We start from the raw sequence: 12,847 nt of genomic DNA, 5'->3' as shown, positions 1-12,847 counted from the left end.
CTTTTAGGTGTATGTTTTTCAACGAATATGAAGCAGCGTATATACAGTACATTTGCAAATGTTTGTTTTTTACGGGCTAAATGTGCGGGCAGTTGCATGAACTAGAAGCTTTCTCCACCGGACTTGTACCCAGTCGTTACCTTTTGCCGTTACGGATCGTGGTGCGCAAAGGCGCGTCTTTTCTCCTTCCCATGATTCCCCGCATTAGTGCTTTACATCCATAACGCATTTCGCGATAGCTTCCTATGAGCATAAGAAGCGACTGGGTACGAGTTTATCTCTCCACTCTGTATGAAAGAAAATTTGTAGCGCGCGCAGAGGTAATGAGGGTGACAGTTCCCGCGCAGCTTCGCTTATAATGTTCTTCCCTCACTGTGCATGGCATCGCACAAGATGCTTAAGTCATGGCATCTGATCTGACACTTCTATAGACCCCTTGCAGCACTTCGGAATGTAGCTGAATCAGGGGGACAAAACAATGGGTTCCCATTCTCAGGAGATTGGAATTCATTTGTTTCGTCCCCCAGATCGAGCTGCTTTGACGTCACACAAGGGGTCTATATTCCAGTGTTTAATTTGCTTTTTAAGAACACTTGAAAATATTATATTGAAAGTCAAAATTTTTGCTATTAGAGACCTTTAGCACGACGTTCTTTTTAGCACCGCAAACCTCAAACTGCAGTTCGACGTCAGGCGTTAAACAACATTTAGTAAGGCGTCATAACGAAGTTGTTGCTGGAAGACCCGCCATATGGAAGAAATAGAAAACGCTCGCGCGTGCTGCATGCTGTCATAAAGCACGCGGGGGTTGGCAGCTTAGCGCTTATTAGCGTAGCCTGCCTCGCATCCGGAATTTTCTTCGCAGGCTATTATTAGCGGTAAATCTGATGTTAAAGGTCTCGATCGCCGCGCCTTACCCAAAGACGCGGTACCAGGCTACCATCTATCTAGCGCTCCTGTGTCAGGAACGCCTTTCTCTTTCTAGCTTTTTGTGGTTTCTCCCTTTTAGGCACGCTTTTGTTGGCGATGATTTTCTGGCAAAATATTTCTTCCAAACTCAGCCTTATTTGAACAATGAGGGTTAATTATCCTTCAATATACGGTAAGTATTGTAATTTTGTACGAGCATGAGGCATAGACTTCAGTTTTACACGATATTCGTGAGGTTTGTGATTTGTTTGTGAGTGTGTATCAAGTTTTTGCTTCGTCCCTATTTATAATTCATTATGTATATATTTCAAGATTGTTCTTGATCTTTAATATTATAGCTCCTAAAAATCTAGAAGACTTCAGATTTCAGATTTCGTTTCTTGTTTGAGTACTAATTCTTGTTTCGGGTCGTACGAGAAGGTGACGTGTGATTTTCCATTTTATAGTACACTCAACAAAATATTCAAAACGAATATCTGTGTTTTTGGACAATTTTCTTTTAAAAAAATGTAATTAAGGACATTTTAAGTACATAAATAGACTACTTATAAATAGCCTGCGTTGAGGCTCTCTGTTTGGGAGCATGGGAAGGTGGAGTTGGACTACAGTTGGTTTGTGGTACTAACAAGAACGTTGTGATAAAGGGTCGTAAATGGCTAAATTCTTACTTCAAAATGAATATAAAATGTCAGATCAGATGCCGTGACTTGAACATCCTGTTCGATGCTCTGCACAGTGGGGGAAGAAAAGTCCCTTGATTTCGATCTGTCTAGAGAAAATCAGCTTTACATAATTAAACTCATCACACGTAGATGAGCTTGGCGTTGGTGCTTGGGTGGGAGGAGCCTCGGGAACTCGGCGGAGGTCAGCGGTAACTATGGCAACCCTGTCACCTCCCACCTAGCACCGTCACACTGACTTGGTAGTGGAATACTTACCTATACTTACCTTAGTGGAGGGTGGGTGGGAAAACAAATAGCGTTGGTGTAGCGTACAAACTGCGTAAGCTAGCGTTAGCGATATGAGATAGCGCATAGCGTTAGCGAAATCGGATAGCACGTGGCGTTAGCGAAATTGGATAGCACCCGATGCAAGCTTCGTCCCCAGATACCATCTGTTCATCATTCATCTCATTGCGTGAGACATTAATTTGCTTATCAGATGGCCGCGAAGCTATAGCCTTTTGATGACAGATACTTGCGATAACAGGCAACTTAGTTCAAGTCTAACTTCGCTTAAATATTTTATTTAACCACATTTAAACTCATCACACGTAGATGAGCTTGGCGTTGGTGCTTGGGTGGGAGGAGCCTCGGGAACTCGGCGGAGGTCAGCGGTAACTATGGCAACCCTGTCACCTCCAAATGATTCTCCAAGGTGCTTGGAGAGGAGGAACAGGAAGAAGGGCCTCCCACCACAATGATCCAAGCACCAACCCAAACTAAGGTCACTCCAGGAAATTAAGCTTGAGAAAGATAGCGCGAGATCGAGGCTAAGGATTCTGTAGGTGTCCGGATATAACTTTGATAAGCGTTACTAGTCCATCTGCCAAGGGTTTGGATCATGTGATCTGGAACACCATTGCGCGCTGCAACTGTGGCGGCTCCAATCCTGAAGCTATGGCTGGAAAAATTACCAGTCACTCCCGCACCAGCGAAAATATCCCTCAGCCACGACGTCAGCAACTTTCGAGACAATGGTTGGCCATTCTTTAATAAGAATAGTGGACCTGAAGCATTTCCTCTTTTATGCAGAAAAGCGGACATTGCAGTCACCGCACACAGTGGGGAGACGCCACAACCAATGTGAACGTAGCACCCTGCGCGGAAAGGATCGGTTTTGGATGCTTTGATCCATACCCGTAAGCACGATGGTCGGTCCAAATTATCAAACGACAAGTCCGAGACCTGCAGGTGAATGGTGGGGTCGAAACTGGCCAAGCTGGAGACCGTAAACTCTGCCGATCGCAGGAAACCAAAGTATGCGAGCGTACATGACGACCAAAACATGGCATGGTCAAACGAGTCAATATCCAGGGCCTTGAAAATGGTGAGCATGAGAGCGTCGGTAATCGGTAGACGCTGTGAAAGCTGGGACCCTTGGGAACGTTTAATGCCCCGAAAGACTTGATGCAGCCGCGGACAATTTACCAATGGATCTGCGTGACCCTGCTCGATGTGAAGGGCCCGAACCGCTGACAGGTAGACTTTAATAGACCGATGCTGAAGCGACTGTGCCAGAAACGTTACAAAAAGACATAAAGTTCTCTCATCTGCAGGTAAGACAGGAACTTTGCCAAGCTGATGGCAAGAATCAATAAATTTACGCTGAGCAGACGCGTAAGTGCGACGTGTGGTGGGAGCCAGGCCATTTAGGAGGAATTCCTGACACTGTTTCTTTAGAGTGGACTGGTCAAGTTGAGAAGAAGCTGATGCGGAATTGGAGTTGGGGATCGGTGTGCTGAAGGAGCCAAACGCCTGAACTCCTGCCAACGAAAACGGGATAAGGCATCAGCGATTGCATTGTGGACGCCGGGTATGTGGAGCGACGAAAAGGAAAAGTTAAAGCGCGCTGCCGCTAGCAACAGACTGCGCAACAGCCGCATCAGGTCGGGGACTTTAGAAGTCCTGCCGTTCAGCATGAACACCACAGCCTCGTTGTCGGAACGAAAGATGACATGCTTTTTGGACCACCGATGGCCCCACACATGCGCGGCTAGAACGATCGGAAAGAGTTCCTTATATGCAATAGATTGAGAACCCTGCTTCTCCAACCAGACACCGTTGAACCACGCTTGGTCCAGAAAAGCTCCATAACCAATTGCTCCTGAGGCGTCCGATACCACCTGGGTATCGCCTACGACTGGGATACCAGGATACAGCCAAAAAGAAACCCCGTGCCACGTAGAGAGGAACTGGTGCCACCAGTCTAAGTCGCGATGGAACTCGCAATTCAGACGTATAGGATGGTCTCACTTGCGGAAACAGCCTAGCAGGTCAATCATGCGCCGTATAAACGTGCGACCAGGCCACACCACCTTCGCTGCGTGGTGGAGGTGGCCAATCAACGATTCTAGGTGATGTCTATTACACCAGCGTCGCGACCGCCAGGTAGCAATCAATAGTTTAAGGTTGCATAACTTATCTGCTGGCAAACGAGCAATTTGGTTCACTGAGTCCAATTCGATGCCTAAAACAACCAGGGTAGTATCAGGGCCTATGCATTTGTCGGGATGTAGCGGAACACCTAGAGTGCGGCATACTTGACGTGACTTAGCTAGGTTAACTGCGCAGGCGTCAGTGTTAGGAGGGCCCGCCATGATAAAATCATCAAGATAATGAACGAGATTGCTAACTTGGTAATTGTTCACCAAAATCCACTCTATCATCGAGGCTACCGCATTGAAAATAAACGGGGCTGATCGAAGACCAAAAGGTAACGCTAAGTCAACGTAATACTTTCCGCGCCACTTCATACCGAGAAGGTACCTGTCAGAAGGATGAACCGGAATATTACGGTAGGCCGATTCGACGTCGAACTTTGCCATCAGTGCTCCGGTACCAAGGCTAGAGATCATCCGAATGATTTGATCAACCCTGACATACTGAAGGGTAAAAGCCTCGCGGTCGATACCATCGTTCACGCTAAGTCCCCTGGGAGATGAAAGGTCGACTATGAGCCTCCATTTTCCAGGCTGGCCACGCTTAGGTATCACCCCAAAGCTGCTGACGTGCAGGTCAGGAAGGGGAGGTTCGGAGAAGGGGCCCGCGACCCTGTTCGACCTGACCTCGTTTTGCAGATACGAATCAATCACCTGAGGGTTGTGTATAGCGGTTTCCTTGTTACTCTTGGCCGATCTTAAAGAGCTGAGTTGACTTTGGAATCCAACTTTGAAACCATATCGAATCCCACTTAAAACATAAGCCACTTCAATCTGGTCTGGGTGTGATAGCAACTCTTGGGAAAACCACTCAACACTAAGGGGCGTGACGTCAGATACCAACGGGAGGTTAAGCATAGCTGAAAGAAGATACAATACGACCGTGAAAATAATAGTGACCGGCAGATGTTCCGAACTGCTCACACGACTTAAAAAGAGATACGTGAGGCGATAAACGACGAGTAAAGCTAATTACCCTAGATAGGAACTTAGACGGGGTAAAATTACATGCACATAAACATAATATATCGAGAGTAAAGTATATGCTATGGGAGGGGGAGGACCCACTCTGGCGATAACACGGGACTCGAAAAGAACGAAAAATTAGCAAAATAAACGCGTAAGAGGGTCCCGACGTAAAGCTTGAAATGCTGTTGCGATAGCATACAAAGGGAACTACAGAGACAGCTAGAAGACGGCTTAATTGTCCTAATAACGCCGCAGCCAATCATAGAGGCCAGACTGACAGCAAAGCTAATTTCTTAAGGGCCTGGTTACGCGAAAAGATTGTATCAAGGTTTTGTAAATATAACGCGCTAAAAGGTATGACAGCATAGAGAGATAACACAAAAGTCCTAGCACGAAAGGTTTTTTTTTTTTTTTTTTTTTTTAAATATATATATATATATGTATATATATCATATGCAATGAAATACCAGTGACATTGTCTGCGTTTCTTATAAAGCCTAGCATGCAGAAAAGAAATAACGACGGAACGAAATGTCCCGAGACCATTGAAACGTTCCAGACAATTGACAATACACAATCTAAATGCACTTGAACTGTCTATAGCGTTGGTGTAAATGGCTAAATTTTTACTTCAAAATGAATATAAAATGTCAGATCAGATGCCGTGACTTGAACATCCTATTCGATGCTCTGCACAGTGGGGGAAGAAAAGTCCCTTGATTTCGATCTGTCTAGAGAAAATCAGCTTTACATAATTAAATAAAGTAATAATTGAAGACCTAAGTAGGTATTGAAACTCAAGATATATATTTATAAAATATTTGAGATATGATGCAGAGGACATAGACACACTCACACAAAGTCATTCAAAAATATTTTATAACAGCAATATAAGACAGCTGCTTATGTCTCTGTACTGTGATATAAACACTCAGGGAGCTGTAGAGCACTCGAGAAGCAAGAGAAACACTCAGCCACACCTCGTGTTCCTAAGCTTGCTTCTCTTTTGCTCTACCGCTCCCAGCATGTTTATATCACGGTCAGAGACATGCGTGCACGTTTTATATTCCTTAGATATATACCTTACCAATAAATTCTGCAACTACTTTACAAAGTACAAATAGCAATTAATTGTACTCCTCTCAACCAATCAGATTCTAGTAATTTTGTTGAGTTTACTATAAATGAGTTATTTAGATGATAATCAGATCACTAGTCATCTAGTTCCTTTGAAAATAATTTATCCTTATGTTGATATTGTGTTTGCTTCTTTAGCACTAGCCTGTGCTTTAGTTTTTCTTCTCTACAGCAAAGTAAGAGGTAAGCTAATAAATGTACACCCTTCAAGATACAAAATGTGTGTAGTGTCTGTCACAGACTTTGTCATAATCCACCTATCAACGTTAAGCCCCATGGGCAGCCTACCCTCAGGAATGTGACGTTATTCAATGCCCCAGCAGTAGGGAATTTGATGTGGCTGCTGTCTTGAAAAAGCCAGAAAATACAATTTTGACTTTTATCAGTTGGTGCAAAGGCTCTATTGGTTATATGTTTTAGGCTACAAGTTAAATTTGTTTCATGCCCCAGATGTTTGAAGCAGTTTTTCATTTTGGCTAGAGGCAATCATTTACCAGGGGTCGAGTGCATTACATTCCCAAGCCATAAATATTTTTTTCATGAGAACATGGCTGTTGAGTAGCGGGAATATTTATTGCTTCCTATGGGAATGCACTCGGCCAATGGTAAACTTGATTGGCATTTGCTAAAATGCTAAACAGCTCAAAACGTCTGGACACTCTGGTCTGGAGCTGGTTAGGTCGCAGAAATATGAAACGGGCTGTAATCATGGTTTTTGATAATAATTTGCAGGTGCTGATGTTTGTGGTAGTGACAAGAGTGTTGAGAATCAAGTAGTTCTAAGTAAAAGCATTGGAAACAATGGCAATATTACACTTTTTGAAGAAGAAGAGCTGCTACCAAGGATGACGTGTGCCTGGCAGATCACAGCTCCTCCGGGTTACAGCGTTGTCTTAAAGGTAGATTGTCCTGGAGAAGCAGTGGAAAGATCAGAGACTTTAGTGTTTGATGGCAACTCTTCCTCAGATGTGTTGCTGTGGAATTCATCTAAAACATATCCACCATTCGATCCTTTTACTTTATTCTCCAGTGGCGAGAGTATGAGAGTTGTCTTAAAGACAATGAATACCTCAGAAAGCAGCCCAATGCTTTATAAGTATGTTGCTGTCGTTTATGCCGTCCAAACAGCCCCTGGTGAGTGGTCATTCATTTTGTTAATTTATCCTTCACATATTATGTACTTGTTACTACTATTAGAGCGAAGCCATTATATTTAACCCGCGAAATAAAAAATACTAGTCAAAATGTAATAGTCAAATAGACACAAAAGAAAACATTGGATTTAGGGACTACTAATGTGTATTAGTCTAATATTTATTTCACAGGTTTAGTGACTTCACTCTAAACCTGCTTGTTTCACACACACAAAGAACATTACCGAAAATAAATGACATAGTCTTAAATGTGTATAAATATTGAAGAGAATGAATGATAAAAAGATGTATAATTTTCATGTAAAATTAGGAGTTTAGTCCAAGATAGAAAGCACAGTGTCCAATCCAGAGTCCAGTCCAGAGTCCAGTCCAGAGTCCAGTCCAGAGTCCAGTCCAGAGTCCAGTCCAGGTTCTCGGACATGCCGTTCCTGGAGGAAAATTTCCATTTAAAAATACACTTAACTGATGCAATTTTTGGATGGCACTTTGTTTCTCTAAATACCATAATTAGTATTGTTAACAACTGTCAAATTACAGTAATTTAGTCATTTTATGGAAAACACTGACCACTAATAACTTCATTTTATAGATTACACAAATAATCATGTGGTCAGCCTCAGAGCTTCCTCGACTGTTGCCAAGTTCACCAGTCCCTACTACCCTATAGCATACCCTCTGAATGTTTCATGTGTTTGGCGAATCCAAGCACCTCGTGGGAAATTCGTACGTCTACAGTTTGGCAGGCCACTTGTCGAGTATAAACATCTACAAGTCTATGATGGAGAAGAGTCGATAGAAAACCTTCTGTGGGAATATGTTAGTGGTTGGTTATTTCTGAGACCTTATGTAATATTTTCATACACTCAACCACTGTTGATTAAGTTCAAAAGTGGATCTATTCCCAGGAGTAATGGGTTCAAAGGCTTTGAAATGGAGTATACGGCTGTTGAACCAGGTAAAGAGAAACTCTTGACATTGTAACACACACTAACTGCTTATGAAGTGGGAAGCATGGGTGGCTGTTGCTCTAATTCAACCTTCGGTCTTATGGGGTATTGACCAGAAGACCATTCAGGATGTGGGTCCAGTTGTTTTAAAATTAGTATAATATGCCTATCAAGCCTACAGGATCTCTTCCTGATTTCAAAGCCTTTATAAAATAAATAAGAATGGCCTTGACTTTCTTTTTGATATCTCTTTTCGTTGCCGAGATATTCAAGTAGAAATCACGAAATGATGATGTCAACCCAGGATCCTTGTAAAAAGGCAAATCGTCAAATAGATAATATCTTTGTGAGAATCTCATGTTGGTTATAGTGTGCTATGACCGCCAAATGTTCTCTATTCTCTATTTGATGATTTGACTTTTTACGAGGATCCTGAGTTGACGTCATCATTATATACATTTATTATTTTTTCCCCCCTAGGATGCACTGCCAGTAATCCAGGGGTTGGTTTCAATGCATCATTCGGTAGTATATCAACTCCTGGTTTTCCATCAGACGTTCCAACAAGGGCAATGACTTGCGTATGGTCTTTAAAAGCCCCCGTTGGCCATGTCATCAAACTAGATCTAGATACAATCAACCTACTTCCAGACAAAGTCCACGTCTGCTCAGGATTATATATCAAATACTTACCAGTCTATGAATTTACAAGATTTGATTATGTTCTTACATGTAGCGTCTATGAGTCAAGGACATTTGTTTCTAGTGGCAGAAAAATGCAAATCGTGTATACTCAACCAGCGTATGTAGGACGGAGGTCAGTTGGCGTTATTGCCAAATATGCAGCCATTCCTTTAGGTATGAAACAAACAAAAAATTTTAAGATTCACATTGTTTGTTATGTGCGCAGCGCTCGTTTCATTGCTTTTAAACCTTGCGCATTACTCGTTTCATTGTTGCTTCCGTGTGCAACATTCATTTCGTTGTTTTTAAGCCTTAGGCATTATTTGTTTCATTGTTGCTTGCGTGCGCAACACTCGTTTCGTTGTTTTTAAACCTTGCGCATTACTCGTTTCATTGTTGCTCCCGTGCGCAACATTGATTTCGTTGTTTTTAAACCTTGCGCATTACTCGTTTCATCGTTGCTCCCGTGCGCAACACTCGTTTCGTTGTTTTTAAACCTTATGCATTACTCGTTTCATTGTTGCTCCCGTGCGCAACATTCATTTCGTTGTTTTTAAACCTTGCGCGACACTTTTTTCGTATGTTAGGTGCCTTACTAAATTGGTTAATGCGAATAATCGCACTGTATTTTTTTATCTACAGTAACAACAGGAAGCTGTGACGCAAACCAACCAGGTACTATAAACCTGCATGGAGAAGCGGCTACATTCCACAGTCTGAGTTACCCCAAGCATCACCCTGGCAACATGAATTGTATGTGGAACATTACAGTCACTGGCGGTCAAGTCATCGAGCTCCTCATCTACACTAATTTTGGTTCTGATTGCGACAAAGAATATATTCAAATCTATGATGGCGCAACCAAGTCGAGTCCCCTGATAAAAAAAGTGTGTGGAGTTAGTGCAAGAAAGTTATATTCATCACGTAATCATCTGTTCGTCGAATTTATTGGTGAAAGTCCGTCACAAGGCTTTATCGGTACATTTGTTGCAAGGAAGGCAGCACCTAAACCTTATGCTTGCTCATCTCGTGAGTTCTACTTCAACCAAACGCAAGGGATGTTAGCGAGTAGGAGATTTCCATTGTCGTACCCCAATAATGTCATTTGTGAATGGTATATAACAGTTCCGAGTGAGTATATAGTCAATTTTACGGTATTGTTCCTCGACCTTCAACCGGATCCCTCGTGCAGTAAGGACTATCTCTTATTGAGTGAAGTAGTTGAAGGATTCAGAGACGGAAAAGAAATAGCAAAGATTTGTGGTACAAACATCAGTCAAGTTTCGTATCAATCAACAAGTAAAAAAATGATTGTCGAGTTTCGTTCAGATGCTATTGGAATGTACCCTGGATTTGAAGCCAAGTTTGAAGCTGTGTATAAACGTAAGTACTCTTGGGTCCCCCCTCCCCTCCCCCCTGCAAAACCTAACATGCTAAATTGCAATTAAATCTGGGAGTTAGCCGTGTCCTGACTTTGATCAGCTGAGAGGTTGTGTCAGGGTTCTATCCATGAGTTAGCAGAGCCCTGACTTAAATCAGCCCAGAGGTTGTTTCAAGGTTACGCCCGCCTCATGGGTAGAGGAGATAAGGATCAAGCCCCCAGGGGGAGAGGGAGAGAGAAAAGTAAACGATTTCACCTTTGGAAGCGTGAATTTTGTGCGCGCAGTTTTGCTCAATGTTTTTGAGAGAATTTGAACTCATATTGTCCTCATTTTCCTTCGTAGCTCCCAAACACACAAGTAAAGCCAGCAGTAAAGGTAAGGGAGGGGAGGGCCAAGAAAAGGAAGACGGTGGGGAGAGGGGGTGGAGATATGATATAAGAGATGACGGGGAGAAAGGAAGAGGGATATATGGGATAGGGGAAAGGGAAATCCCAGTCGTATAGCATAGAGAACATTCGAAGTCGAAGATATAATCCATCTTTGGTTTTTGCAATCGGTTCTCTCAATTAACACTGCGACATCACTAGCGTAGGGAGGGGAGACAGGGGGCACGTGCCCCAGCCCCCCCCCCCCCCCCCCCCGTGATTCCTTTGGATTTAGTGGGAAAATTCATCCCCTCTCAACAATACTTCCAATAATTCCTCTTCCTGAATCTGTTTTTCCTGTTCTTCCACAACAGTGTCTACAGTGACAATAGTGCTGATCGCAGTCTTCAGCGTGGTGGGTGTGATCGGGTTAGCCATTCTGATTGTTTGGATCGTCAAGTACAGATACCACTGCTGCGCAGATCAAAGTCGAGGGAAATTTGACATGATGAAAATGGACGACACTGACGACGTGAAAATGTGACAATTGATACAGTCTCCCCTTGGGTCCATTGATCTCTAAAAATAGGATGTCAGGACGAATCCTTCAGAAATACTGAATGCAAACGATTTTCATGGAAGATTGTCGTAGAATGGGTTTCGTTAGGGTAATTTTGAGTGAACCAAACGGGACTTGACACATTTGCGGTAGTAACCAAAAAAGTGAACTTGTTATCGCTAATCACCACCGCAATGAAAGAGACATTCTTATGATAGTTTAATATGAATTTGTTTGAATGGTTTATTAAGATTTAAATCGCACATCAATATAGAGTACACTTAGTCACACTGTTGAATAACTAGATAACTTTATACAACTTAAAACTAGCAGCAGTAAGGGGGACTCGCGGTCAATGTCAAAGATTTACGGGTTTTACAGGCGGTTTAAGGAAGGCGCCGGCAGCGGGAATAAGCCGCGCGATAAGTCCTTACTGCTGCTGTGTTGGGAATCAAAGATAAGTGTTTATAAAAATGTACGATATATATACGATGCATGAATGTAAAAAGTTCACCAATGACTTCTGTATAATTTGCCTAAGATCCAAAGTTAACATACCTAAGCCCAGGGGTTTCTGGTGTTGTGGTAAGAAAATGCAAATAGAAGACGACACGTCAGCACAGTGTTACGAGTGTGGTAAGAATATTCGTAATGCCGTACCAAATGCTACCAGAGAGCAGTATTACGCCAATGGAGGTCGTAAGAAAACGCCATATAAGAGAATAAAATACTTCAGGGACTGGATGAGTCATATCCAAGGTTTACATCCGATATATTTAAGCGACGAAGTAAAGAAGAAAATCATAGACCATTTAGAAGAGCCAACCCCACAAAGTCTACGGAAAACGTTGAAAAAATTAAAACTAGGGAAATATTACAAAGCTATTCCCTATCTTTTGTCTGAAATTACCGGTAAGTCTATTCCCGAGGTTTCTGATATGAGCAGAGCCGAGTGGATGTTTTGTCGGCTGAATAAGGATATTCCTTATTACCCTGACGTAATTTACGAAATATTTTACAAAATAGACCCCAACCACCCCCTGTTAGGATGGATTCCGAGAAAATAAAAATGCAAAACTGGCGTTGCCAGAAACCCCACTGGGGAATGCATCGCGCAGAACACCAAGCTATCCCCAGTGGGGTTTTTTGCATTTTGGGCTTACGGGGCTTATTTCATCCCGCGCCAGAGGCCCTCTAGTACATACACATATATCTTTCTTACGACCCACCAGAGGGTGAACTCCGGACAGCGTCCCGAGACACCCCCTGACTTTTCCAACTTTTCCTCACGAAACCCCCCCATCGCGGGGTTGAATCGCACTTTCTACCCCTCCCCCCACGGTTGCTGTGAGTGTGGGGAGGCTTTTTTTTTCACTCACAGCAACCGGTCCAAATGCGTCTACAGCGAGGCTCGAACTCGGGACTTTAGGCCTCCCCAGCTCCAAAGTCCCACGATCACGAGCGAACGCCAGACACATCTGGACGCTTATGTATGTGAAAAATATTATATTTAATCTGCATAATTTCTAGACTGACGTTCGATATGTAAATAGAATCCCG

The 12,847-nt window shown here is 43.0% G+C and overlaps 2 protein-coding genes across 2 annotated transcripts; one reads left to right on the top strand and one right to left on the bottom strand.

Moving 5' to 3' along the window:
- The first annotated feature begins 993 nt into the window (after window positions 1–993).
- On the top strand, window positions 994–11,807 carry LOC116287366 (scavenger receptor cysteine-rich domain-containing protein DMBT1). The gene is made up of 8 exons (XM_031694040.2): window positions 994–1,102; window positions 6,335–6,379; window positions 6,929–7,330; window positions 7,940–8,305; window positions 8,778–9,155; window positions 9,624–10,364; window positions 10,706–10,738; window positions 11,103–11,807. The coding sequence occupies exons 1-8, from the start codon at window positions 1,075–1,077 to the stop codon at window positions 11,270–11,272; spliced, it is 2,163 nt and encodes a 720-aa protein (XP_031549900.1). The 5' UTR covers window positions 994–1,074; the 3' UTR covers window positions 11,273–11,807.
- LOC148906041 (uncharacterized) lies at window positions 2,170–3,440 on the bottom strand (the record flags this gene model as incomplete). The annotated part of the gene is made up of 1 exon (XM_089039356.1): window positions 2,170–3,440. A coding segment is annotated over one exon (1,050 nt), but the record flags the coding sequence as incomplete, so codon positions are not given.
- Window positions 11,808–12,847: the final 1,040 nt, after the last annotated feature.

The sequence above is a fragment of the Actinia tenebrosa genome, unplaced genomic scaffold (genome assembly GCF_029948245.1).
Source record: "Actinia tenebrosa isolate PJP-AT-01 unplaced genomic scaffold, QUT_ActTen_1.0 PGA_scaffold6__47_contigs__length_16458017, whole genome shotgun sequence".
NCBI lineage: Eukaryota > Metazoa > Cnidaria > Anthozoa > Actiniaria > Actiniidae > Actinia > Actinia tenebrosa.
This window is presented reverse-complemented; position numbering and strand designations above follow the sequence as displayed.